Raw genomic sequence first — 26329 nt, forward strand, 5'->3', positions numbered from 1 at the left:
AGGGCTGGAGGGTGTGTAATGAACAAGTGGAGCACAGAGAATTTTTAAGACAAATAAACTATTCTGTATGATACTGAATGGCAGACACATGAGACTGGACAATTGTCAAAACCGACAGAATCGTGTAACACACAGTCAACCCTAATGTAAACTATGGACTTATAGTTAATAACGATGTATCAATATTGGTTCATCAATTTTAACAGATGTACCACACTAATGCAAGATGGTAATAATAGGGGAAACTGCAGTGAGGAGGAGGTATATGGGAAGTCTGTACTTTCCATGCAATTTTTATGTAAACCTAAAAGTGCTTTTAAAAAAAAAGTCTACTGAAATGTTTTCATATCAAAACCAAACAGCATTTCAAAAGTCATTTACTCAACCTACCAAATATTGGAACAAACGACCAACAACCTTAACACCAGCGATCATTCTAGAACTAACTTTTAAATATTTCCAATGATACTACCTAGTAAGTCAGCCCAATTCATTTTTAAGAGTTGCTGTTTTTACACAACCACAATCTGCCTCTCTGTAAGGTTAACAGTTTGGTCAAACAGCTAGTCATCCACTCTTAATTCTTCCACAGAACACACCTCAAATATTTAGAAACATCTATAATGCCCTAACCTACAAAGCTTTGTGCTACCTCACATATAAAGGCTTTTTCAGCCTGAGCAATAATTATCGTAACAATTATTAACTAATAATCGCTAGTACTTACATAGCAGTTACTTGGGCATTGTTTTAAGTGCTTATATATTAACTACTTTTTAGCAAGATTAAAAATTACATTTCACCTGGCATAATCTGAACAAGCACTACTGTTATCAAGACTAAAAGACTTTCAATTAGAAGTTTATAATTTTTAAAAATGAAAGTAATGCTTTTAACAAATGTTTACACTTTAATGGACTCACCGTTTTCTGAAGACATTTTGCCCAATATATAAGCAGAGCAGGTTGAAGGCCATGTTTCTCCTGACCCCTTAGGGTGTTTATTTCATGCTGAACTAGAAGTCGAAGTTTTGCTGAGGTTCCAGGTCTAAAAAAAGTTTTATTAAATAAAATCACTTTATAAATGTATATTGACACTTAAACGTATGTTAATCGTCACATGAAAAATAAAATCTCTTGTAAAATCTAGGCAATAAGCTAAAGAACCATTTTTGTTTTACTACTTACATTACTTTTCTGTGAATCAGACTACAAACTGCATCCCACCAAGATTTTTGCCTTTCTGTACAAAGCTGTTTACACACAGGAAGTGCTAAGCATAGCGGCTGGTAGGAATTGTAGTAAGAATTACATCTCTCTTCTAGTTGTAAGTGGCTTGTATATATTACTCCAAGTAGAAATACCTGTTTTATTTAAAGAAAAATTAAGTTAGAAAAAATTACACAAAACTGAAAATATTTAACTTGTTTAAAACATATGCTTACTTCAAGATCTAAAATACATATTGATTCAGGTGCATTTGTTTCAAGTCTTGACGTTTCCTGGGGCAAATGATGAAAAAGCTGTTTTAGCCATTTTCGAATTGCAGGTAAGGTGGGCAGTGAACTCCACTGTAAGCCAAGCCAGGTAAGGTGCTGAAGACTACCGTTATGTGCTCGAACGGCACCTGAAATAAAGGAAAACAATAGGCTTGAGTTTTTAGAAAACAAATTTTGTGTCATCAGTTTTTCCAACATAAGCAATTGCCTCACATTAAATATATCTTAATTTTACAACTGCTTTTCTATAGCACAGCTGAGAAAATTCCATGAGCAAATTCTCACACTTTTATTACATGCATCCATACTTTATATCCAGGAGTTTTATACTGGAGAAGTTCCTTCTAAAGCTTATCCAAGAAACAAGACTCACTAGAACTCAAAAAACCAAAATGTACTGAGAGGCCAAATAAAGAATACCACTCACTAAGAAATCTTGAAACAATGGATTTTCCTTCAATAAAGAGTCATTAAGACAGTGGGATCCAAACCCCAAGCCCACTGCCATTCAATCAATTCCAACTCATAGCGACCCTATAGGACAGAGGAGAACTGCCCCATAGGGTTTCCAAGGCTGTAATCTTTACAGAAGCAGACTGCTACATCTTTCTTCCACCGAGTGGCAGGTGGGTTCAATCCAGCAATCTTTCTGTTAGCAGCCGAGCACTTTAACCACTGCACAACCAAGGCTCCTAGATAATGAGATACCACTACAATGATCCAGTAAGTCACTGAAGAGAACTTTTCCTCTACAAGAACTTTGATACTGAAAAAGTTACAGGTTTCTGGAAACAAAGAGATACCACCTTTCTGACAATATGGCAATTTATAGAACACTTTAAAAAATGTTCATCTTTGTCTCTGTAACACCATTTTAAAAAATGTCTATGGGAATAATACAAAAAGAAGTTTATAAAAGTTTTCATCACAGCATTATTTTTAATAGTGAAACATTAAAAACAACTTGGATGCCTAAAAATGGAAAATTCTGTAAGACAATCCTGGTTAATTCATAAAACAGATTATACTACCATTAAAAACTGGTACTTATGAAGAGTCTAATATAAATACTATGGAAAAGCAACATGAAAGAAGACAAATTATATGTGTAGTAGAATTAACTATTTAGCAGAAAAATATACACAACCCCCTTCACCCACACCCCCCCCAAAAAAAAACAAACAAAAAACTGAAAGGAATACAGGAAAAAAAATATTAAGTCAACATTTCTAGATAATGAGTTATGGGGAATTTATTTTCTTTTTTGCTTTTGTTCTTCTAATATAAAAAAATCAAGATGCGGAATTTCTTTTCTGAAATATACAACTTACCAACATCATATCTAGCCAAATCATCAGGCTCTGGTGCTTGCACATTGATGTTTCCAATCTCATCGCTACCAAGGAAAGATCTATCCTTAGAGGACTGACTGGAAAACAGAGCATCATATAAAGCAGACTGCCCACTCTTATTGGCAAAGGATTCCACAACCTCTTTTAAAAAATCTTGCTTGTCACGACTTAAGTTTAGCAGCATGTGCCCTGAAAAACAAATTGTTATTCCTATCATTTTTAAAATACAGATTGTACTTAGTGACATCTCTCAATAGGTTCATTCACATACCTGAAGAGAAACTGGATTACCTCAGACCTAATCCTCCTACCACAACCAGACAAAAAGGGTGCTTATATAGAAAATAAATATAGATTACAGCTTTAACAGTGTCTGTGTCTACATGCTAGAGTAAAAGAGACATGAGAAGAATGTGTGTGAGAAATGTCTGAGTATTTATATTTTAGATAGAAAAGAGAAACACAGGATTTAAGTGGCCATAGGAAAGCAAAGCCAAGCTCTAATTCCTATGGTTGAATATACTAACGTATAAACCTGGCTGACAGGAGTCATCCTTCAAAGAGCTTTCTAGAAATATTTATTTCCAGGTCACACTCCCAGAGATCCTGATTCCATAGGTATGGGGTGAGGAATTTATTTTAAAACCACAAGCCTGAATGAGTATCAGCATATGCCACAACAAGGATGAACCCTGAAATGATTACACTAAGCGAAAGAAATCAATCAAAAAGACCACATATTGTCTACTTCCATTTATATGAAGTATCCAGAACAGGCAGATTCATACAGGCAGAAAGTAGATTAGTGTCTGCCCAGGGATAAGGAGGACAGGGGACGTACAGAAGTGACTACTAGTGATGAAGATGTTCTAAAACTGATCGTGGTGATGACTGCACAATTCTGTGAATATACTAAAAACCACTGAATTGTACACTTTAAATGGGTGAACTGTATGGTATGTGAATTACATATCAATAAAACTGCTTTAAAAAAAAAAAAAAAACCCCACTCCTTAGGGTAATTCTGCTGATCAGTCATGACTGTCTCTCGATGAACTTGCAGAGACACTCTCTGGAATACCCAAATAATCAAAAGTAAAACTACAGTTCATTTTACTAAGAAGACAGCACCTCAAGACAGCCTTGCTGAGGAAGAAGGGATACATAAGAAAAAAAGGAGAAATTACTTCGGTGATTGAAAGTCTGATTCCTACAGACTTACCAGTCTGTGGGACAGAGAAGCAAGGTTAGCCTTGCCTTGATTCTTCTGATCAATAGCCTGACTACAGACCACATTTTATAGTAACTTTGATTTAATACTATATCTTGCTCTCCAAAACCTTCATTCAACTTTATATAAAACTGCTCCCTACAGAAAGTATTATGCTTCTTCAGTTCATTGTTTGATGCACTGGCTACATGAATTTCTTGAAGTTTGTGCCCTAGTAAAATTACAAACACATAATAGACCTTTAGGATCCATCCAAACAGACAAAACTAGGAATAAACCTACAGATTATCTTCTATCTTCCTCACTATGTTGTCAGTTCCTCAAGAGATAGAGCCGTATCTTCTTCATCTTTATATATCCCACAGCACTGTTCTACAAGCAGTCAATGTTAAACCATCAGCAAATCAGTAATTATGCTAAGTTCAGGACATGCTCTGAAATATTCAAGACGGAGGCTCCGGCAGCTATATAAAGGAGGAGTTAAAGAATTATCTCTATCAGGCAGCAATCAATATCAAATATTTGTTCTTTTTAAAGGAGATACTATTTCTTCTAATTCTTTCCATATCTATTACCCTAATCTATTATTGCAAAGAGAAACAATGATTATGACAAATTATCTACTGGACAGATGAAGGTTTAAATCATAAGATGGGCCCTGGAAGAGAAAGTTTCCTTTTTACTTTTTAAAATCAAATCAATTAAACATTACTATTACCTGACTGGCTCAGACGATCATAGGCCATCATTTCCAATAGATTTTGTCCAGCTTCTCCTTTCATTAGTTTAATCTTTGGTCTTGGAACCTGATGATTTTAGAATCAAAAATCTTAATTCAGTGATACCCATTTTCTAATAGTAAGAAGATTTTTTCTATTACACTGTACTTTTTTGATAATGAATACACAATTAATCAACAGTTAAGGTCAGCTGGAAAACAGACTACAAAAAAACCAGGAACCAAGGAATTTATTAGGTAATCTATGAAAGATGCCTACAAAAAGCACTTCTGAAAAATTACTTTCTACTGAAAGCACATTCAAGTTACATTTAGAGAAATGGAGAATTTAAAGAGCTTTTATTAACAGAACTACAAAAGAAGAGATGATACCGCTACTTTATACAATACTCGTCAAATCATACTTGAAAATGCCACACTGTGAACAGCACGTTTTCAAAGAGTTTGGGTAAATTGGAGCACCAACAGGATAAACGAGAATAAAAAAAGGACCCAACCCCATATCCCATGAAGAACTACTGAAAGAATAAGAGGTAAACAGAATGGTGAAAAGACAAGATAACTGCCTTAAGGTATTAAGAAAATTATCTTATACAAAAAGGGTTAAACATTTTCTAAGGCACCAATAGAAAAAGCAACATCAGTGGGTTGTTACTTCAAGAATATTTTTACTCCATATAAGGAGGCACTAAGAACTCAATTATCCAAAGATCCAACAGGCTATAATAGACTAAAAAGCAGTGAATGCCCATCACTGAAAATGTTCAACAGGCAATGACCACTTATTGGACATATCTTAAAAATGACCATATGGGTGGATGGAGTAGCTGACTTTTAAATCTCAAGTAACTTTCTTAATTGCTGGTAGGAGTGCAATTTGGTACAATCTCTCTGAGGTTAGAAATTTGGCAATGTCTCTAAAAATTATAAATGCATATATAAACTTTGATCTTCTATTTTTCTTTCGTGAACTTATTATACCGATACATTCTCACACGCTGAATGGCACACATATTGCTGAATTATTTCAAATAACAAAAAGGTAGAAGCAACCTAAAGCCCTAGTTTTATGGTGGTTGTTGCTGTTAGCTGTCACTGAGTCAGCCCGTCTCAGGGCGACCCCATGTGTTAGAGTAGGACTGTTTTATAGAGTTTTCTTGGTTGTAATCTTTACAGAAGCAATTCGCCAGGCCTTTCTCCCATGGAGCCAATGGGTGGGTTCAAACTGCCAAACATTAGGTTAACGGTCGATCACGAACTGCTTGCGCCCCACCCCCACCAAAAAAACTATGGTACATCCATACTACGGAATAATATGCAACCATCAAAATAAAAGAGGATGCTCTTTCTATACTGAGATGGAAACATCTCCGAGATATTTTATAGAAATAAAGTAAACAGAATGTTTTCTATCTGCATATTTTAAAGGTAGAAGAGGATATTTATGTACGCGTGTGTATGTATATATATTATATATCTGATAATATATGCATAAAACACTTCTTGAAGAACTCATAAGAAACTAATAACATTAGTTCCTCCAGGGAAGGGAAGTAACTATGGAACAGAGACTGGAGGGAGTTCTCACAATAAACCCTTTTGCACCTCTAAAATTTTAAATCTTGTGAATAAAATCACCTGTCCAAAGATAGTAATTTTTCAAAATAAATGTATTCCTTACAAACCTAAAAGCTTCTGGATTTTAGAACCATTAGTCTGACCTCTCCTTTCAGCCTTAAGTTTTCTAAACATGATGCCAAACTTTGTCACGAATAAATGTTGGAGAGCACGCAAAATAAGGAACAAAACATAATTCTTTGACAATTCATTGACCTGGCTACTTACGAAATTATTCAACAGCTGCCATTTGAGACCATTTAATTAGTTACGAATCCACTCAACCAAATCAAGTCAACATTTCCTCCTCTTAACTAAAAGGTTTCAAGAGGGGCTTTTACAAATGTCTAGCTAAAAATGCAGATATACTTAGTAGAACTACAACATCCCCTTGATGTGATACTCTACCATAAAGGAAGTTAGCCTGATATGGCTCCTTAAAGACCCCTAAGGCAGCCTACAACCTTGTTTTTATGCTTATAATCATCTGATAATAAAGCTTTAAAAAAAAAACACTAATAATATAAAATCTAAGCATCTAGAAAGTTTCCACTTTACATTCATTCACTAGAACTATGTGGTAGTTTAAAAAAGAGAGAGAGAAACTGAGGCAGATGTCTATGTGTTAAAATGGAACAATGGGAAAACAAAAGTATTCACCAGTAGGTAAAGTATACCTCCACTGGTATAAAAAAATTTTTTAAGCAGAAAAAGGATGTATTATATACTTGCATATCAAAGACTATTTCTGGATACCCAAGAAACTACTAGCAGTGGTTGTCTTTTAGGAAGGGAGACCTGGGTGAATTCAGGAGAGAGATTTATTTTTCACTAATTAAAAAGTTTCACAGTTTAAAATAGTTGACAGTGTCTGCTAACTTGAGAGGGAGAGATTTTTTAGTAAAGTTTAAAGTTTCCATTAAAAATAAGAAAACTGTCAGCGACTTCAGAAGTTATAAAAGTATTCACCACCACAAGAACCTTTTAATGTTCATGTAAACTATGAACTTCACTAATTTCAGAAATTTTCACTCATATATTCCTCATGAATCTAAAAGCCTCTGCTGAGCAAACAGCAGAACTTAGCACTGCGGGCTGAATATTAACATTTTTAAAATATCTATATAATATGAACCACATGGAGGAGCTTTCTCTAAAAGTAAATACAGTGAACCCTTTTTTCCCAAGTAAAAGATCCTTCTCTAAAGTTAACAAATCATTTTTATAATCCTGGCTGAATACTTTTTTGGAAACGATGTCCTTTGATTTCAAAAGACTATTCTCATTTCATTAAGGAAAACATCAAAACTACAAAAATGGACTGGGGAAGAGGTATTAGCCAGTGTCCCTCATCCAAATACAACAGTGAACATTTTGCCGTATTTCCTTCCTGTCATGTTCTATGTATAAGGAAAGAATCTGGTTTCCTAGATGTAAAAAATATATTGTTATATATTAAATATAATATACTGTCATGTTATATACATATTTGATATATATCCGACATATAATACATATACACCACATAGTGATTATCATAAATATTAAAATATTAATTGAAAAATGTGATAATCACATTCTTTTATCATAGTCTACATAACCATAACCCAAAGATTTACTTATTTTTTTATCCTAGTTAGGCAACTTTTTCAATCAAGTTTTATCTGTATTTGAGATTAGTTCCTTATTATAGGTTCCCAGAAATGGCAGAGTAAAAAGAGCAAAGCTCTTCCAACTGTTCTTCAAATAAGTCACAGTAACATAGTCTACCACCACCAATGCATGAAAGTACCTGTTTCACCATCCTCATCAGTATTGTATAAATCTTGTTACTTTTTACCTGTCAAATTAACTATTTTAGCTTTGTTTAATTCTATAGGTTTGTAGACATACTTCCATTACATTAACAGAGCACACCTACACGTGAAACACAGCAGAGTCTGAATAAAATGTCAATCACACCCAAAACCGGAAAAGGCTTACCTGAAATGCTATGAGATAACACAGTGCAGCCAGCTCAGAGAGAGCTCGCCATTGTACATCACTATGCTGACCCATCTTCAAAAGCAGAGAGCCAGCATGCATGTAAAAATGTCCTCTCATTTCGAAGAAAGTAGCTGAGAGTTCATCATTTCCGCCTACAGAAGATTCCACAGACCGAAGAGCACTATCAAAGCTGCAATATTAAAATATTAAACAAGCAATTCACATCTACTGAACTGTAGATGATCATGGTTTCATTATTTAGTTCAAAATAAAAATAATAAAGGAGAGTTTATTTCAAGCTTCATCTTCCACATTCAAACTAATAATTCTCATTCTCTATTTTACAAATCATGAAACATCTAGAGTTTATTTTTATCCTAGGTACTCCCTATATTTCAACTTCTAGAATGAAGTCTTACTCCAAAGCAGTTATTTGGATACACAAAGACACAAATCAAATAATAAGATCACTGACTATAGGTTTAGGTTTCTTACTAAACCAGGATAGAGTTGGGAAACTAAAATATTTTCTAATTCCTTCTTGATCATATGGTTTCACTATTTAATTCAGGGTTGAAACTTCTCAATTAGACGTGCCATTTTCAAATTAAAGTACAAAATAGGTATTCGAAGTATCAACATCGTGTAACTGTTCTTCTTACTATACATGTAAGTATAGTTAAATAAGTTGTATTTCTCACTATTATTCGTAATATACATGCTAATGAGTACTTCTAAATCCTAATGGTCCTCAGGATCCTAAGTTTTTAAGAAAAGCAAAAGCAAACTCTTAACAGAAATGTGAAGCATGCTTTTAAAGTAGCTTATAATAAAAAATCTAAGCAACAGATATTTCTTACAGCACTTATACAAAGTGAGCTCTGGGGACCCCTGGGGTTCCCAAGACCCTTTCAACGACAGCCATGATGTTAAAAATATTTTTATAATAATACTAAGAAATTATTTTTCACTTGTATACACAGTGGAGTTTTCCAGAGGCTACATGACATATACTATCTTAATAGATTGATGCAGAATAAGATGAGACTCCAGTTGTGTTCTATGAAGCTACACATTAAAGAGATTTGTAAAACTATAAAATAATGCCACTCTTCTAACTACCTTTTTTGTCACTTTAGAAAATAATTATTTTTCATAAAAAAATGGTGTTGTTAGCATGTATGGATTTATTACATTAAATGAATTAATAAATATTTTTATCTGTCAGTTTAATTTCTAATATGGTCAATACTGATAGACATAACCCACAAACAAAAGATCTTTGGGGTCCTCAAAGAGTGTAAAGGGATCCATCCTATCGCCAAAAAATGTGAGTGTATAAGCCATACAATAAAACATACTATTTCTAAGATAATCTAAAAATTTAAGTTAGCTTTTTGGATATTGTCCTTTCCCTACCATCTTATATTCTTCAAGAAAACTCCCTACCCTCTACACCTCAGTGAAAAGAACTTCTTTCCATATGCCAGATGGAGTAAAAAGATTTCTAAACAAATTTAGAGTCTAAACCAGGGACAGGCAAACTTTCTCTATAAAAAAAAAACAGATAATAGTATTTTTGGTTTTACAGGCTATAGAATTTCTGTTGCATCTACTCAACTCTGTCACTGCAGCATGAAAGCAGCCATAGACAACATGTAAGCAAAGCGGCTAGGCTTCCAAATGAAACTGTGTTCCAAATGAAATTTTATTTACAAATTCAGGCAGCTGGCCATATTTGGCCCACAAGCTCTAGTAAACCCCTGCTCAAACAGCCTAACACAAATGTAAATGATGTTTTTGTTCAACAAAATTAATCTTAATAAAACAGAGATACTGGTCTTTAAAATCAAAGTTTAGGAAAATCATACGTTATATTTGAGTTCTCTTGTTTCTAAGGTAAGTGTTTTCTGAAATCCTAATGATGCTAAGTGCTTATATTAGTACATTTGAGTCTATGCATCTGATAACAGATGAAGAACTTTATTCTCAGACTAGGTTAGTGTGATTTTAACTTAATATTATCCCATTTTTAGAAATGAAACCTGGAATAGCAGTTAGAATATTCGTTTAAAAGCTTGGCTGTTTATCACACATGCCAAAACTGTAATATTTAACAGTAAGGATAATTTTAATCAAGCCTAAATTATAAGAGTTCTCTGGAAATCAAAGTCATGCCAAACTAATTATATCCTCAAAAAGAGTAAGATTCCTTTCAACTATTTCATCATACTAACTATAACCCCCAAGTACATTACAGAACTAATGATGCAATAAAGATATTTAGACCAACAAACTGAACAAATTATTGCAAAAAAAGAACATCTGTAATTTATACAAAAAGTACTCTCTGTAAGTCAACATACCTTTCCAGTAATTCTCTACATTCCTGCACATCTCTAGTGGAAAGTGTAAGAAACATAAGGTTAGCATAGGCCAGAAGTAAGTCTCTACTGGTTATTCGCCAGTTACTTTTATCAGAGTCCAAGCACTGTAAAGATTCCAGATAGTCCTAGTTTGTAGAAAGAACAGTAAGTTACAAAGGTTTATCAAATCCTACAAAATTGACTGTTTTATGCTCACAAATTCATTTACCCACTCCTATAACATTTATGAAACCAAACTGGTTTTTACATCAGTCTCATACATAAAAACACCAAAAATATATGTATGTATCTGTCTTATTTATGTCTACAATCTGCCTACTTTAAATTTAAATCATCCTCATAAAAATATCTTTTCATATTTATGCTACATAAATGAAAAAATGTAAGTCTTAGAGGGCAATGCTTGAGTACAAAGGGATGTATAGTAATAGTCTATATAGAATTGTAGAGACCCAACAGCTTTTACCTACCTTAAGGGTCTGCACAACACATGAATTCCATTCTAAACTTGAACGCAAAGCTATGTTTCTCTCTGCCTCGTGGCAATGGGCCACGGCATCCTTCAATCTATTATTTGACCGATACAGTTCTACTAGCCGGATATTCACATGGACATCATCAGGTCTTGCATAAAGTTCTGACTGAATCAAGTCAAAAAGTTTATTCCATCCATCTTCACCTTTACAGTCTAAAAGCTGTTCCTACATTTAAAAAAAAAAAAAAACACACCATCATTGAGAGAAATACCTGTGCCATTTTAAACATGTAATTGTTGGCACTAAGTCAAGTCCTAGAAAGTTGCCACCAAAAGTATCATCCTACATACCACACTAAGCCCCTTCCAGCCCATAAACTAAACCTCAAGGACCTTATGTGGAAAGAATCATCTGGGATTAGTACAAAGGACCCCCTCCACTCCCACTTTGGAGTTTCTACTCCTCCACTGTCTTCATCTTCTTTTCAGAGCATTCTCTTCACCTCCTGGGCTTAACGGAACTGACTACTATGTCAGGACATCCCCACCATCTCTCTCCCATGACAGCTTTTTCTCTTCTAGCCTACATACAAGAGAAAGTGGGATTTGTGGCCTATTCACTCCTCATGCCACTTCCAAATCATATATTCCTTCCCCCACTCCTTTTGTAAAGAATCCTGTTCTGTTAAAGAACATGTTACCCACTTATTCCACCCATTCCTACTATTAGCAACTTGAACACTCTTTACTTGTCCCCAATAACTGTCTTTGGTATTAGCAATTAAGAGATATACAACAGTCTAGTGACTCAGTGCTTTAATCACCTCATTTCCAATGACATTTTCCTACACTCCAGCCTCAGCCATCCATCTGCCACTGACATGATGGGTCTTCAAAATCTTTATTTTGGTCATCCCACTCAGACCACCATACCCCTCTTATTCTTCTAGCTAACTTGGGACTCAAGTACTCTCACTGTCACATATGTACTTCTCTGCCACCTGAAAAGCTCTCAATACACTGACACCATCAAGTTTTAATTAGCCATAAAACACTGCATGTGCACACATACTTTACTTTCTCTCTGTCATGCTAAGATGCCATAATCCCTAGTAATCATAATTCTTGTCTGCTTTAAGATACCCTCAACTAAATCCCCTCTAACTTACTCCTGCTGGACTCAACGGACAAAAACCCAGCCTTAGACGAACCCTACCATCTGCTTTCCCTGTGCCTACACACTAACAGTCGAACAACTGGGGCAGGGCATTTGGAAATTTGGGAAATCACAACCAGGCTAACTAGTATCATTTTTATGATCTCAAGCCTCAAATTGGTACTGCCTAGAATAAAATCCTATTTTATCTCCAAGAAACTCACTGCCCCTTCCCCAAGACAAACACTTTGTACCTTCTCTGCTCAAATTCCCCACACCTTCCTCCATTCCTTTCAGTTTATAACCTGAACACATTTGTCACTGAGAAAACTAAAGCCATCATACAAGTAAATACCAGTTTGCCATTACCTACTTGTACTCATCTTCTCCCTCTCCCTCACCTAGCAAAGACCAAGTTTCTGGTAAGTGATATGGACCCCATTCCTCTCTCCTACACCAATTTCTCCTCTTCTCCAGGATCATTTCCATAAACCTACACTTGGACCTTCTAGATCCACAAAGGAAGACCTAGTCTGCACTGTAAGTTAAAAATATAAGACATCCACATTACATAGATACTTTTCAAAAATTCTTCTCTCATACTCCAGAGAAAGAGCCTTCTCACCAGGAATATTTTGATTTGTTAAACAAATGTCAGAAAACTATTTAGCCGAGTAAGCCTTAATTTTTAGGAGAAATGAAATTATTTTACACCACAGTTATAAATCTCATGGATTTCAGTTCCAAAATATGGAAAAGAAACCAACACAGAAAGGTTTAACTTTAAATAGCACTGCCATAGAGAGTTAATAAAGACAATCAGGATGCTCCAGAGGCATCTAACTTTTGTTACACTGAAAGGAAAATAATTCCCTACCATTATACATTCCTTAATGCTTAGTGTCACTGCCCCAAATGGGCTGGATTGTCATGTGTAATGAGAACCATGTTTGAGGTATATTACAAAGATAACAAGGTACAGAAATCTGCATGCTTTGATCTAACATTTGAAACTAATATTTAAAGCCCAGCAGCTAACTAGAGAGGGAAAGAAAACTTTTAATTTTACTAGTGTTTATCTCTAGGATTTTCTGAAATACTTTTTTGGATTTTAAAACCTGCACACAATTATTCACAGCAGATTTGTAATAGCTAAAAACTGGAAACAACAAAAAGGTCCCTCAAAAAGTGAATGATTAAACAAACTATGGTACATACCCATACCACGGAATAAAGAACCAAAAACCCGTTGCCATGGAGTCAATTCTGACTCATAGTAACCCTATAGGACAGAGCAGAACTGTCCCAAAGGGTTTTCAAGGAGAGGCTGGTAGATTCGAACTGCCAACCTTTTGCATTAGCAGCCAAGCTCTTAACCACTGCGCCACCAGGGCTCCAACAAACCATGGAATACTACTTAGCAATAAAAGGAGTGAACTACTGATACATACAACTTGGATGGATCTCAGGATATCATGCTGAGCGAAAAAAAAAAAAGCCAATCTTAAAAGGTCATATACTGTATGATTCCATTTATGTAACACTCTCGAAAAGACAAAACTATAGAGATGAACAAATTAGTGGTTGTCAGGGGTTAGGGATGGAAAGGAAAGAGGGATGGATATGACTATAACAGAGGTAGCATGTGGAAGATCTCTGTGGTGATGGAAAAGTTCTGTATCTTGACTGTGATGGTGGTTACAGGAATCCATGTGATGAAATGATACAGAACTATATACACACATTGCAATCTCAAATTCTTGATTTAATATTATACTATAATAACGGGGGAGACTGGATGAAGGCTATATAGGACCTCGCTATACAGTACTACCTTTGCAACTTCTTGTGAATCTATAATTATTTCAAAATAAAAAGGTTTTACTGGTGCTGTAGAAAATATACACAGCAATAAGATACACCAATTCAAGTTTCTACACGTACGATTCAGTGATACTGATTAAATTCTTCAAGTTGTGCAACCATTCCCACCGTCCTTTTCTGAGTCGTCCCTCCCGGATTAACATGAACTAACTGCCTCCTAACGTTCCTATCTAATCTTGCCAGTTGTTGTTGTCAATTTGATCCCATATACAGGCAGTTCATGGGTTATGGCCAACTCATACTTGCCCTTTAATGTTATGTAAATTTGTCCTCATTTTGAAACAACTAAACCAACCCCTACTAGCAACAAATTCTTCATCACAATCACTTTCACTTGCTGCACATGTAGCTCTTAAATCACTGAAAAGGCTTTAAGCCTTTTCTTGCACTGAAGTAAGGCTAAATACGAGCCACATGCACCTGTACTGACTTAGCTACAAATTCGACTTAAAGACACAATTAGGAACGGATCTCGTTTGTAACCTGGGACTTCCTGTAGCTAGATACTGAAAGAACATAATGCTCAACGCCAACATTTTTTACTAGTTAAGCTAAACTACCGTTTGGTTTTAGGAAGACTTCAGGGGATATTTCTGGTTTAAGGTTTAAAGATTATCTCAGGGCAACAGTTTCATGGTTTCATCCAGCCTTCATGGCTCCAGAAAATCTGGTTTCCATGAGAATCTGAAATTCTGTTCTGCATTTCTCCCCTTTTGATCAGGTTTCTGCTTTAGAATCTTTGATCAGAATGTTCAGTAATGGTGGCCAGGCCCCATCCAGTTCTTCTGGTCTCATGACAAAGGAGGCAGCTGTGTTCATGGAGGCCATCAGCCACACATTCCATATCCTCCTCTTTATTCCTGACTCTCTTTCTTCCTTTGTTGCTCCACGCAAATAGAGGACCATTATTGTACCCTGGATGGCCTCTTGCAAGCTTTTAAGACCCCAGGCACTACATAACAAACTAGGAGGTAGAACAGAAGCACTAAACCTGTTACTAGGCCAATTAACTGGGATGTACCATGAAACCAAGACCTTAAACCTCCAAATCAAGGAATAAAATCTCATGAGGTGTTTGGTTGTTAAAAAAAAAAAAAAAACTTTGTAATTACTATTTAAAACACCATTTTTAAAGGATATTAACAGTGTCTAGTAGACAGTATACACTCAGAATATTTTTAAAGAAATTTTTAAAACAAAAAAATTAAAGGAACCACACATATATAATGATTTAAGCTTTGCAACTAAAAATTTAAACTTCAAATATTAAAAATGGTGCATGTTATGCTGTCTCCAACTAGTCTTATAACAGGTATTGTTTTATGAATTTTTTTACCTTTAGTTTATAAATTGTAGGACTTCCTGGGAAAAGTTTAGCTGCTCTTTCAACCCAGTATTTTGCTCTTCCATCTGTGACATCATTTTTACAAAGCAATTCTGCAATCTTCAACACAAGATCTTTTTGTGTTGGGTTTAATTCCACTGAACGCTGACATCAGAAAAAAAAAAAAAAGTAAGTTAGGAGTCCTAACTCATACACACTCAGAGGCTTAAAAAATTATCACTGTACCCAAGAAAAACTGTATTATTAGATGATGTTATTTCAGTGTTATTAAAATTAAAGTGTCTTGGAATATTCTGGAAATGAATCAAATAAAAACTGTGTTTTTATTAGGTGAATGCCAAAACACACGCACACACACACGCACACACACGGACAGCATTTCTGATGATGTTACACTTAAAATTTATGAAATATCAAATTAATCTTGTTTCACAAGTGCTAGCTTCTTAATGATAAATTATAGTGTACTTTAGGCCAAATAATATTTTAAGCTGTTTCAAATTATGTCACTAAACAGTACTATGATACCAATGCCTGTTTTCATGACATTCATAAAACATATTAAAATTATTAAATATAAAAATTACTCTATGCATACATGTTTAGCTGTGCAAAGACTATATTTTAATCTTACCTTATAACATTCAACAGCTTTGTCTATGTTTTCCTCTAATTCATAAAGAAGACCCAGAAATCTGTGAGCCTTGGGATCCCTCTCTTGTACATTAATATATGTACATATGTACCTGTTTTAAAAAATACAAAAATTATCTTTAAATTATCATATTTAGAACTGTACTTAAATGCTATCTGAATCAAAGCAACTACTAAACTAATTTATATTCTGTTACTCTAATTACTAGTTACCCCTATTTATGTACTGGAACATATAGCTAACTCAAAAATATGCACAGAAAAAAACAGATAGTACTTAAAACACACACAGTTTACAATATACTCATTTTACCATTAGGTGCTACATTTATCAAATGTTTCTTCCAAATGCTACCTACACATAAGAAATAAGCACATAAATTGCTTTTTCTTCCTGATCACATTTTGGTAAAGCATTAAAGAGTTTTGCATAGAAATTACAAACTGCTTATAGTGAAGATTTTTAAAGTTATAACAAAAATACTAAAGAGCAACAATTTCTCAAAAAACAATTAAGAGAATTTACTTTGTAAACAATAAAATAATTTCTAACAGTAACGTATCTAGCTAAAATTGAACCAAAAAAAATCACTAAATACACTACTAAATGCAAGTAATTTGCATTTCTTAAATCAAGCGACAATTAAAAATAAATAACCACCCAGTAACAGGCGTCAAAGGAGAAATTAAACCAAAGCCCAAAACTGGGGAAAAAGCTTCACATTATTAAGGAACAAAAAGTTAGCAGCCCCAGTGTTGCTAGTTATATAAAGGTGCTCGTTTTTTCCTTTCTTATCAGCATTTCAGTTTTCCCAACAATGAAACTAACAGTTTACCTCCCTCCTAATCTGTTTATAAGCCACCCTGAGTTAGGAAATCAGATCACCACATTTCTTGGTTCTATGGGTGAGACAGAGCCTAAGAATGTCACCTACTGAGTCTACCAAAGGTCTTTTACACAAGCTATTATCTTGCCCAGTAATTCTGTATCCATTTAATTTTGTATCATTGCTATTTTCCCTGTGATTAAAGTGCCAGATACCTAACCAAGAAACTAAAACATAAACATGGTTCTCTTATTCTAATCTAGGACAATCTTCAGAAACGGTGTGCTAAGTCAAAACGATTCATTTCTTGCCCTAAGTATAAGCAAGGAGCAGGCATGCAAAAAATAATCATTCTAGGCTCATTCTTAACATCAGTCTGCGAGAGTGATAAAACCCTTATTTCCAGGACACATTTAGAAATAACTACTAAAGAACATAGTATTTTTTACCTATTTCAAAGAACACAAGATAAGGCATTGATTTTAGAAAACTAAAGCATGTTTACTATTTGGTACTTACTTTTTAGCAAGATCATATTCTTTAGCTTCATAGTACAGCTTTGCAAAATAGAATCCTTTCATTGACTTCTAAAAAAAAAAAAATGAGTTCTTAAAACTTTTGAAATATTTTGAATCTTTTTTCAAAAAGACTAAAAATTTGTCCAAGCAAAGTTAATACTGAAATATTTAAGTTTTATTAATTTAAAAGGTAACATGTATTTTAATTGCCTGTAAAAATACAAGTATATATTCTAAGTCATGATCTTACATTTTATGATTGCCATAATTTAAAAAAAAATCAAGAATATGAAGACAGGACCAGACTGAGTCCAGCACAGCTAGATGGTGCCCGGCTACCACCACCAACTGTTCTGACAGGGATCACAACAGAGGGTCCTGGACAGAGCTGGAGAAAAATGGAAAACAAAATTCAACCTCACAAAAAAAAAAGACCAGACTTACTGGTCTGACAGAGATTGGAGAAACCCCGGGAGTATGGCCCCTGGACACCCTTTTTACTCAGTACTGAAGTCACTCCTGCGGTTCACCCTTCAGCCAAAGATTAGACAGGCCCATAAAACAAACAATAACACATGCAGCTCAACCATGTATACAAGACTAAATGGGAACACCAGCCCAGGGGCAAGGATAAGAAGGCAGGAAGGGACAGGAAAGCTGAACAAACGAAAATGGGGAACCCAAGGTCAAGAACGGGAGAGTGTTGACACGTCATGGGGTTCGCATTCAATGTTACTAAACAATATGTGTATTAATTGTTCAATGAGAAACTAATTTGCTCTGTAAACCTTCATCTAAAGCACAATTAAAAAAAAAAAAAAAGAACATCAAGACAGGAAGATACCAGAAGTTAAGCATTAATAACAGCAGAAAACCTCAGAAACTATATGGTACCACTCTCTCACTCTACAGATGACAGAAATCAGCTTTTCAAGGGGACAGGCATACCAGAAACCTCTACTCTACCATGGGTAAGCCTCTACAGGGAACAATAAGCAAGTACTTTAGAACTTTTAAGGCACTGGGGATACCCTTGTCCAGGTACTGTTCTCTCTAAAGACATTTACCTGATAGACTGGTGTTTTATACTCAACGGATTAAAAAGGCAGAAATAAAAACTCAATTTTTCAGGTAATAAACGAAGTCTTTGTCCTGGCTCTTTAATTCCACAAACTCAAAAATCCAGAATGCTGAGACAAACCAGATTATGGTATACCCACGTGACAGATTATGCAGCCATCAAAGACCTTATTTTTGAAGCCTACACAAAAACATGGGAGGAAAAAATCACGTATTAAGTGAAAAAAAGGCAGGCTATAAAGCACTGTTTTCAACTGCATGTTTTTTGTGTAGATATATACATATGAAAAATGTAAATTACTTCTCAATTGTTAAATTACATTATATTTAAAAGTTTTTTTTCCCTCCGAATTTTCTATAGTAAACTTCTATTACTTCTGTATTCATGATAGGTATTAACATAATGTGATTTTTGCCCAGTGAACTCAATGTCAAAATGACAGGTAAATGGCAGAGTAACTAAGAGTCTCTTAAAGCAGCTGTAGGGAAACCAAACACTTCGAGGGACAGAGTAGCAGGGGTGAGGGTCTGGGGACCACGGCTTCAGAGGACATCTAGGTCAACTGGCATAACAAAGTTTATTAAGAAAATGTTCTGCATCCTACTTTGGTGAGTGGCATCTGGGGTCTTAAAAGCTAGCGAGCAGCCATCTAAGACGCATCAATTAGTCCCAACCCACCTGGAATAAAGGAGAATGAAGAACACCAAAGACACAAGGGAAATATTATCCTGAGACAAAAGGGGCCACATAAACCAGAGATTCCATCAGCCTGAGACCAGAAGAACTAGATGGTGCCCGGCTACCACCAATGACCGCCCTGACAGGGAACACAACAGAATCCCTGACAGAGCACGAGAAGAGTAGGGTGTAGAACTCCAATTCTAGTAAAAAGACCAGACTTAATGGTTTGACTGAGACTGGAGGGGCCCTGGAAGACATGGCCCCTGGACTCTGTTGGTCCGGAGCACCAGATGCAACTGTAAGCAAATATGTGAGCTCAAACTGTTAGGTATCAAGAACTGAGGTGGGGATGAAAATAGGAACAGTCAGACCCTGAGAGATGCCACACTGCCCCCAGAGATACCACATACTCCCATCCTACACAGCCAGATGATTATTCCCCACCCCAAAATAAAAGCGGCAGCATATGGGTTTGCTGTCAGTATAAAGTGACTGGCTCCAAACCTGGGAAGTACTGACAAGGCTGAGGGCAGGGGTTATAAACCAAAAAAACCAAACTCATTGCCATCAAGTTGATTCCGACTCACAGAGACCCTACAGGACAGGCTAGGCCTGCCCCACAGAAAAAACAAGAGGATAAGCAAAAGTCTAGATACTGAAAAATAGAGTCCAAACTGGAGCAGGAAGACAGAGTACCCCAGAGAGAGGATCTAAGGGTAAAAAAAAGTAAAAGTGATGGATTATGTGACCAGTTTTGACCACACCTGAGAGTTTAAATGGCTGAATTTAGGTAAAGAATTAGTAATATAGAAAACTAAACAAATAAAAAAAACTAACTCCAGGAAAAATAAAACTGCACAATAACAACCTAAATGTTAAAATATTTACCTTATCATAATTATACAAATGCTTATAAACTGCAATAACGGTACTGAAAGAATGAAGGAGAAATGTCTGTAAAGAGAGTTCCAGAGGAATACAGTAGAAAGCCAATAAAAAGTGTCTAAAACTGTGGGTGGTGGACATCAAGAAATAAAAGTATATGCTATTCCAAAGTATGAAGTATAGATGTAAATAGTATAACAAAACCACTAAAGATCTGTAAAACTGCCTCTGAGGAGTAGGAATCAGGAATGGGGAACAGGAAGCCAACTGAACAGAAATCAAGGAAAACTACATAGAAGCTATCTGGAAAAATAAAAATTATAGGAAGACAAGTAACTGATAACGAGCCCTGGTGGCACAACAGTTAAGCCCGTGGATGCTAACCTAAAGGTTGGTGGTTCAAATCCACCCAGTGGCTCTGCCACAGAAAGACCTGGAGATCTGCTTCCATAAAAACTGCAGCCAAAAAAACCCTACAGGGCAGTTCTACTCTGTCACATGGGGTCTCTAAGAGTTGGAATTGACTCCATGGCACCCAACAACAAATGACTGTGGTCTTCAATACGGGCAAAAGCAGGTGTGAAGGAGTAGAAAAAGGGTAAAATAAAGAGATGAGCAAATGAAAGCACAATCCAAGAGCAGGAAGATAGGAGATTATGGATCCATCGACACACTCCAGAACCTGAACATCTTAAAAAGCATGGTCAGTTCACACATGGCCAGCCTCTACCAAAATGACTCAAGTAAATACTAATATCCCTTTCTATTCTGCTACTGCCTCTGCCCTCTCTATCTCCCCTTCCAAGATATCCAACCAAACCCAAACCCAATGCTGTCGAGTCAGTTCCAACTAACAGTGACCCTCCAAGACAAAGCAGAACTTCCCCATAGGATTTACAAGGCTGTAAATCTTTATGTAAACAGCCTGTCACATCTTTCTCCCACAAAGCAGCTGGTAAGTTCGCACCGCTGACCTTTCAGTTAGCAGCTCAGCACTTGACCACCGTGCCACCAGCACTCCTTAAGTTGTTCAAATCACCCTATTTTGTCATTTAACTCAGACCTAAGCTTATAGAATGGCTTCCCAAGTTCCAAAGTTACTCACTTGCTAATCCATACTCCACTGACATTCTCAGGTTCTAAACCTTCTTCTTCTTCACCTTCTTTGAAGAAAACATCTGATTAAAATAATATTCTTTAAGCGTAAGACAAAGGTGACCATAATAACAATCCCTAAGATTTTGCACCCATCTCCACTATTTGATGGAATTGATCAGGTAGTTGAAAGATCATTTCCCAAACCCTCTAACTTCTGTCTAGTCCAGTGATTCTTAATATTTGGGGAGCCAGGGTCTCCTCATTGAGAATAAAACAAACAACAACAAAAAGGCATATCAATTTCAGAGGGTACAGAAACCCTTAAAAAGGTTCTGTTCTAGACTCTGGCACCACCATCGTGTCCCTGACTATGCTAACAGTACAAAATTACAATCCGATGTAGATACCTATTCATCCCCCCCTCAGGAATAATAAGGTTATATAACCTGCTCCACTGCTCTTAAAAGAAACTAACCTGTATCTTTAATCTCTCCAGGTCTCTGTATCCAAAGAGTTGTTGTGAGCACTATATAAAATAACATAAGCCTGGGATATGGAAAAAAACTCAACTATGTTGCTATTATAATCATGGTAGTCCAAGGGTTTTGCTTTTTTAAAAATTCTTTTACAACTTTTTACATAAATCTTTATTCTCACAGGCCCTTCCTTGCCCCCCCTAAAAAGGCCTTGGATGAATGTCCTTTTCACATCAAAAACAACAAAAATGAATCGCCACTAACATTTATTTAGTGTTTACCGTATGTCAAAGGAAGAAGCCCTGTTGATGCAGTGGTTAAAGAATTCGGCTGCTAACCGAAAGGTGGGTGGTTCCAACCCACTAGCTGCTCCCCGGGAGAAAGATGTGGCAGTCGGCTCTGGTAAAGATTACTGCCTTCGAAATCCTATGGGGCCGTTCTACAGGGTCTCTATGAGTTGGAATCGACTCCACGGCACACAACATATGCCAAGCACTGTCTTAAATGTTTAACATGGATTATCCTATCTAATCCTGTCAATGTTACAATTCTATTTTATTAATGAGAAAACGGTTTAACTTGCCCAATTCCACAACTTAACAGCAAAGCTGTGATTCAGCCTCAGGCAAACTGACTCTAGATCCTGTGCACACCCACACTTACCCTCCACATTCAACCACTGAAGTCCTGTTGAATCCAAAATATATGGTTTGTCTTAAAAGAGGAAAAATACCCTAAAAGCATGTTGTGGTAAAGGTTAAAACTTTTAAGCCAGAGTAACAACATTCTGTAGGGAATTTAGAACTCCTCAGATTCCATTAAAGAATAAAAACAAATGAAAGAAGCTTACAAACAGTGCTAGAGGTGGTGAGAGGGGCAGCACCCTTAAAAGCACTGTGAAAGACACCTCAAAATAGGGGAACATCCCGTGTCACTTGCGCTGTGTGTCAAGCAGTGGCAAATACAGTGGCAGCCCCTGCTCCGGCCCGAGGACAAGCCCTCCTGTAGCTGCGTCAGTACCCCCCTGGGTTCCATCAACTTCCAAGCCTGGGAGGTGCCGCCTCTGCTTCGGTGGGTAACTGCCCGGGAGACTAAAGAATCCCGCCGGATGTGGCACCGGGGCGCCAAAGCCGGGACACAGAAGCCGTGCAGGCCCACCGCGCAGCGCTAGCCGCCGAGGAAACACGGGCCAGGGTGGGCCAGCAACTGAGGACGCTCGGGAGCCGGCCTGGAGGAAGAGGAAGCGCCAGCACCAAAGGCCGCTCACCCGCCCGGAGGCCACGCGCGCGGCCCCAGCTCCTACGCCCCCACACGCGCGCCCCCACCCCCCCAGCCCGCGCTCTCGCGAGCGCCACGCAACCCACGGCCCGCGCGACCGGCCGGCGCCTCAACGGAACGCGCGAAGAAGCGGCGGCCGGCCGGGAGCCATTACGCTGGCGCCGGGCCGCGGGCCCCAACCGGGTCAGGGCCGGAGGCCCCCGTCTCTCCAGGGCCTCTTACCTCTCGAGGCGACGGGGCAGAGCCCTGCACCGAGGCGATGTACCGCTCGACGTCAGCCTTGCTGCGCCTCATTGCGCCGTCCTGGCTCCCGGTGCGCGGGAGACCGGCGTTGGGGCCCGCAGCGATCGGCTCTCTTCAGGACCGAAGCGCCTAAAAGCCCGTGACGCAGCGTCGTCGCCGGCTAAGGAGCGGCCGGACGTGCGTGCGTGTTGCATCAGCACCGTGCGCCACGCCGGCCACGGCGGCGAGTTCGCCTGCCAGGTCCGCGGGCTTTCGCTCGCGCACAGCTTGGCAGCGGTCGCTGGCTGTCCTCCCGTCGTGCTGGGCGTCGGCCCGGCGGCCAGGTCTTTGCACTCCAGCCTTCCGAAACCAATTTCAGATTCCGGCTTTCTGCGTCACGGCTCTCGCTGGAGGAGGCATGGGAAAAACTGTTCAATACCACGTATGATCCAAGGACTGTTAATTAGATCAACAAGATATTTTGGATTCTTAAAAGTTTTGTTCGTACGTTCTTAATTATAATTACGTAATGCTGTGCAAAGAAGAACCAGTCTCGGGCCATTTTGGTAAATTGGAGGCGATTGGTTAAATATATTATGTCCATTCTAGAGGCGATTGGTTAAATGTATTATGTCCAATACGTGTGAATACGAAGAATACATTTTAAAAGTCATGCTTTTGTATAAAAATACGAGAAATTTTAAATTGTGTAATTAGAATATAGGTCACATACTATATTTTGGACGATCGTAGTTTTGTTCATATATGTATGTTGAACAAAATTGTGATCGTCCAAAATATATACAGTTTTAGTAGAAGAGTAGGATGTACCACAGTTTAACAGTAACAGTCTCAGAGTGCAGGGGTGGTGAAGGATGTGGGGAGAGGGGCAAGACCCTTATAATAAGTACATCGTGGAAGACACCTCAAAATAGGGGAACATCTGTATTTCCCCTATGTTTACTTTTGGAATTTGAACTTTACAATCTTACTTTAAAACAAGGCTTACAAAATGTTTTCAATGGTGAAGACAGTTTTAGGTTTAAAAAAAATTAAATTTGTGTATACGAAAAAACAAAACAAACCCGTTGCCAGGGAGTCGATTCCGACTGATAGGGACCCTACAGTGGGGTCTTAGTTATGTGGGAAGATACCAAATGAAATATGTTAAAATTTTTAACTGGAAATAAAGAGTGTTGTGATTATTGGTAATTGTTATACTTTTTACTTTTCCATATTTTCCAGATGTTCAACAGTGCAAGTATTAACTTTATAATGAAGGAAAAACAGCATTTGTTTTATTTCATTCACATTGGATGTGAATAAGGGAAAAGGGAAAGATGATTCTGAGGTTTCTACTCTGACTAACATGAATAGAGTTAACATGTAAAGAGAATCTGGTTTGGGATGGAAAATTGAATGCACTGAGAAGATACGGGTCAAAGAGAGAACCTTCTTGAGGAACTCAAAAGGTTTTCCTTTAGCACGTTTATTAAGCTTCAGAACCTCATTTTCCCACCAAGCAGGACTATGAGCCTGTCTTCTTGGGCTTTAAAAGTAGGCACTTTCTTTTTGATGTCGTCCATTCTAGCCAGCATCTTTTCCAAATATAGACCAGTTCCATCCAACCTATTCTTACAAGTAATTATCCTTCCCCCAAATCAAACATCTGATCATAATGTTCTGTGCAAGGAACTCCTTAGCAATGGGACAAATTCTACTCTAACTGTTCATCACTCGGGTTGAATCTGTGCCAATTCAATTTGAATGAGACTTTAATCCATACAGAAATATCTGGCTTGTGACCTTTTTTATCTGTAGTTTTACTTGATTAGTCTGGAGTCCTCGACTTTTGAACTAACGTTGCTTTGTCCTAATACGCATCCAGATTTGATGTTGATCAAATTAAGGAATTTTTTACCATCTGGTCAAGTATCCCTACTCTCTGTTGCTGGTTATTATCCATTGCATAGATACAGTGCCTTTTATGTATCACATTATTTTTTTCTCATCAGAATCATTCATACCATCAATTCATCATTTTCTCAGTGCTCCCAATTTGAATGATTCTGTAGTAATACTGGAGTCCTGGTGGTGCAGTGGTCAAGAGCTCAGACTGCTAACCAAAAGATCGGCAGTTTGACTCCACCAGCCGCTCCTTGGAATCCCTATGGGGCAGTTCTACTCTGTCCTGTAGGGTCAGTGTGAGTCAGAATTGACTCAAGGGCAACGGGTTTGGTGTTTTGGTTCTAGTAATACTGAACTACTGCATACTAGCTAGCACTTTAATAATCGCATGGTTTTGAACTTCACAGACATGATGAGGTTAAAAATGTTCATAAAGAGCCCCAGAAGCAAGAGGAACCAAAACGAGTGCACACCCCCACTGACATTGTCTTTTGTTCTTGGGCATAATTATTTTTGTTTTAAAACTTTTGCTTTGATTACATCTCTGAAAAGAGAAGCTTCTGGATATGCTACCTGTTGTCCATACAATCTAAAATGCCTTTCATGTGCAGAAATAGATCTTTCACTCCTCGACTGCGGAAGGATTTGGAGCTATCACATAATAGCACAGCCCTCCCGGGAACCATGCGAGGCAGAGCTCGCGCAAATCAAAAATTAGAAGATACAGATAAAGATACAAGTGTATATATGTATAGATGTACATGTGTGTGCATATCTGTGGGAATGGATCCCCTATATGAGCGTTGTCTAGTAGAAATATAGATAGCCACTGTCAGGTGGACTCCGACTCATTGTGACCTTACGTACAACGGAACGAAAACATTGCCCAGTCCTGCGTCATCCTCACAATCACCAGCATGCTCAAGTCCATCAGTGTGGCTGTTGTGCCAGTCCATCTCACCAAGGGTCTCCCTTGCCCTCGCTGCCCCTCTGCTTCACCAAACATGATGTCTTTCTCCAGCAGTTGGTCC

General features: G+C 37.4%; 1 protein-coding gene across 5 annotated transcripts in view; it reads right to left on the bottom strand.

Annotated features, from left to right (window-relative positions):
- RGPD4 (RANBP2 like and GRIP domain containing 4) overlaps positions 1 to 23549 on the bottom strand; it is a 54696-nt gene extending 31147 nt beyond the window's left edge. For 2 of the 5 annotated variants that reach the window (XM_023733707.1, XM_004369293.2), the window contains exons 1-12: positions 23391 to 23548; positions 17671 to 17738; positions 16305 to 16416; positions 15662 to 15814; positions 11281 to 11511; positions 10790 to 10935; positions 8421 to 8613; positions 4800 to 4887; positions 2830 to 3039; positions 1445 to 1626; positions 1188 to 1363; positions 924 to 1047 (exon numbers count right to left, since the gene is read on the bottom strand). In XM_023733707.1, the coding sequence (XP_023589475.1) occupies positions 924 to 1047; positions 1188 to 1363; positions 1445 to 1626; positions 2830 to 3039; positions 4800 to 4887; positions 8421 to 8613; positions 10790 to 10935; positions 11281 to 11511; positions 15662 to 15814; positions 16305 to 16416; positions 17671 to 17738; positions 23391 to 23462 (1755 nt within the window). In that variant the 5' untranslated portion in view covers positions 23463 to 23548. Of the gene's footprint in view, positions 1 to 923; positions 1048 to 1187; positions 1364 to 1444; positions 1627 to 2829; positions 3040 to 4363; positions 4757 to 4799; positions 4888 to 8420; positions 8614 to 10789; positions 10936 to 11280; positions 11512 to 15661; positions 15815 to 16304; positions 16417 to 17670; positions 17739 to 23390 lie in introns of those variants that run through there. The other 3 variants (XM_023733702.1, XM_023733696.1, XM_023733701.1) reach the window with 3 other exon arrangements.
- Between the last annotated feature and the right edge of the window lie 2780 nt (positions 23550 to 26329).

This window comes from Trichechus manatus, unplaced genomic scaffold, assembly GCF_000243295.1.
Source record: "Trichechus manatus latirostris isolate Lorelei unplaced genomic scaffold, TriManLat1.0 scaffold00004, whole genome shotgun sequence".
Lineage (NCBI taxonomy): Eukaryota > Metazoa > Chordata > Mammalia > Sirenia > Trichechidae > Trichechus > Trichechus manatus.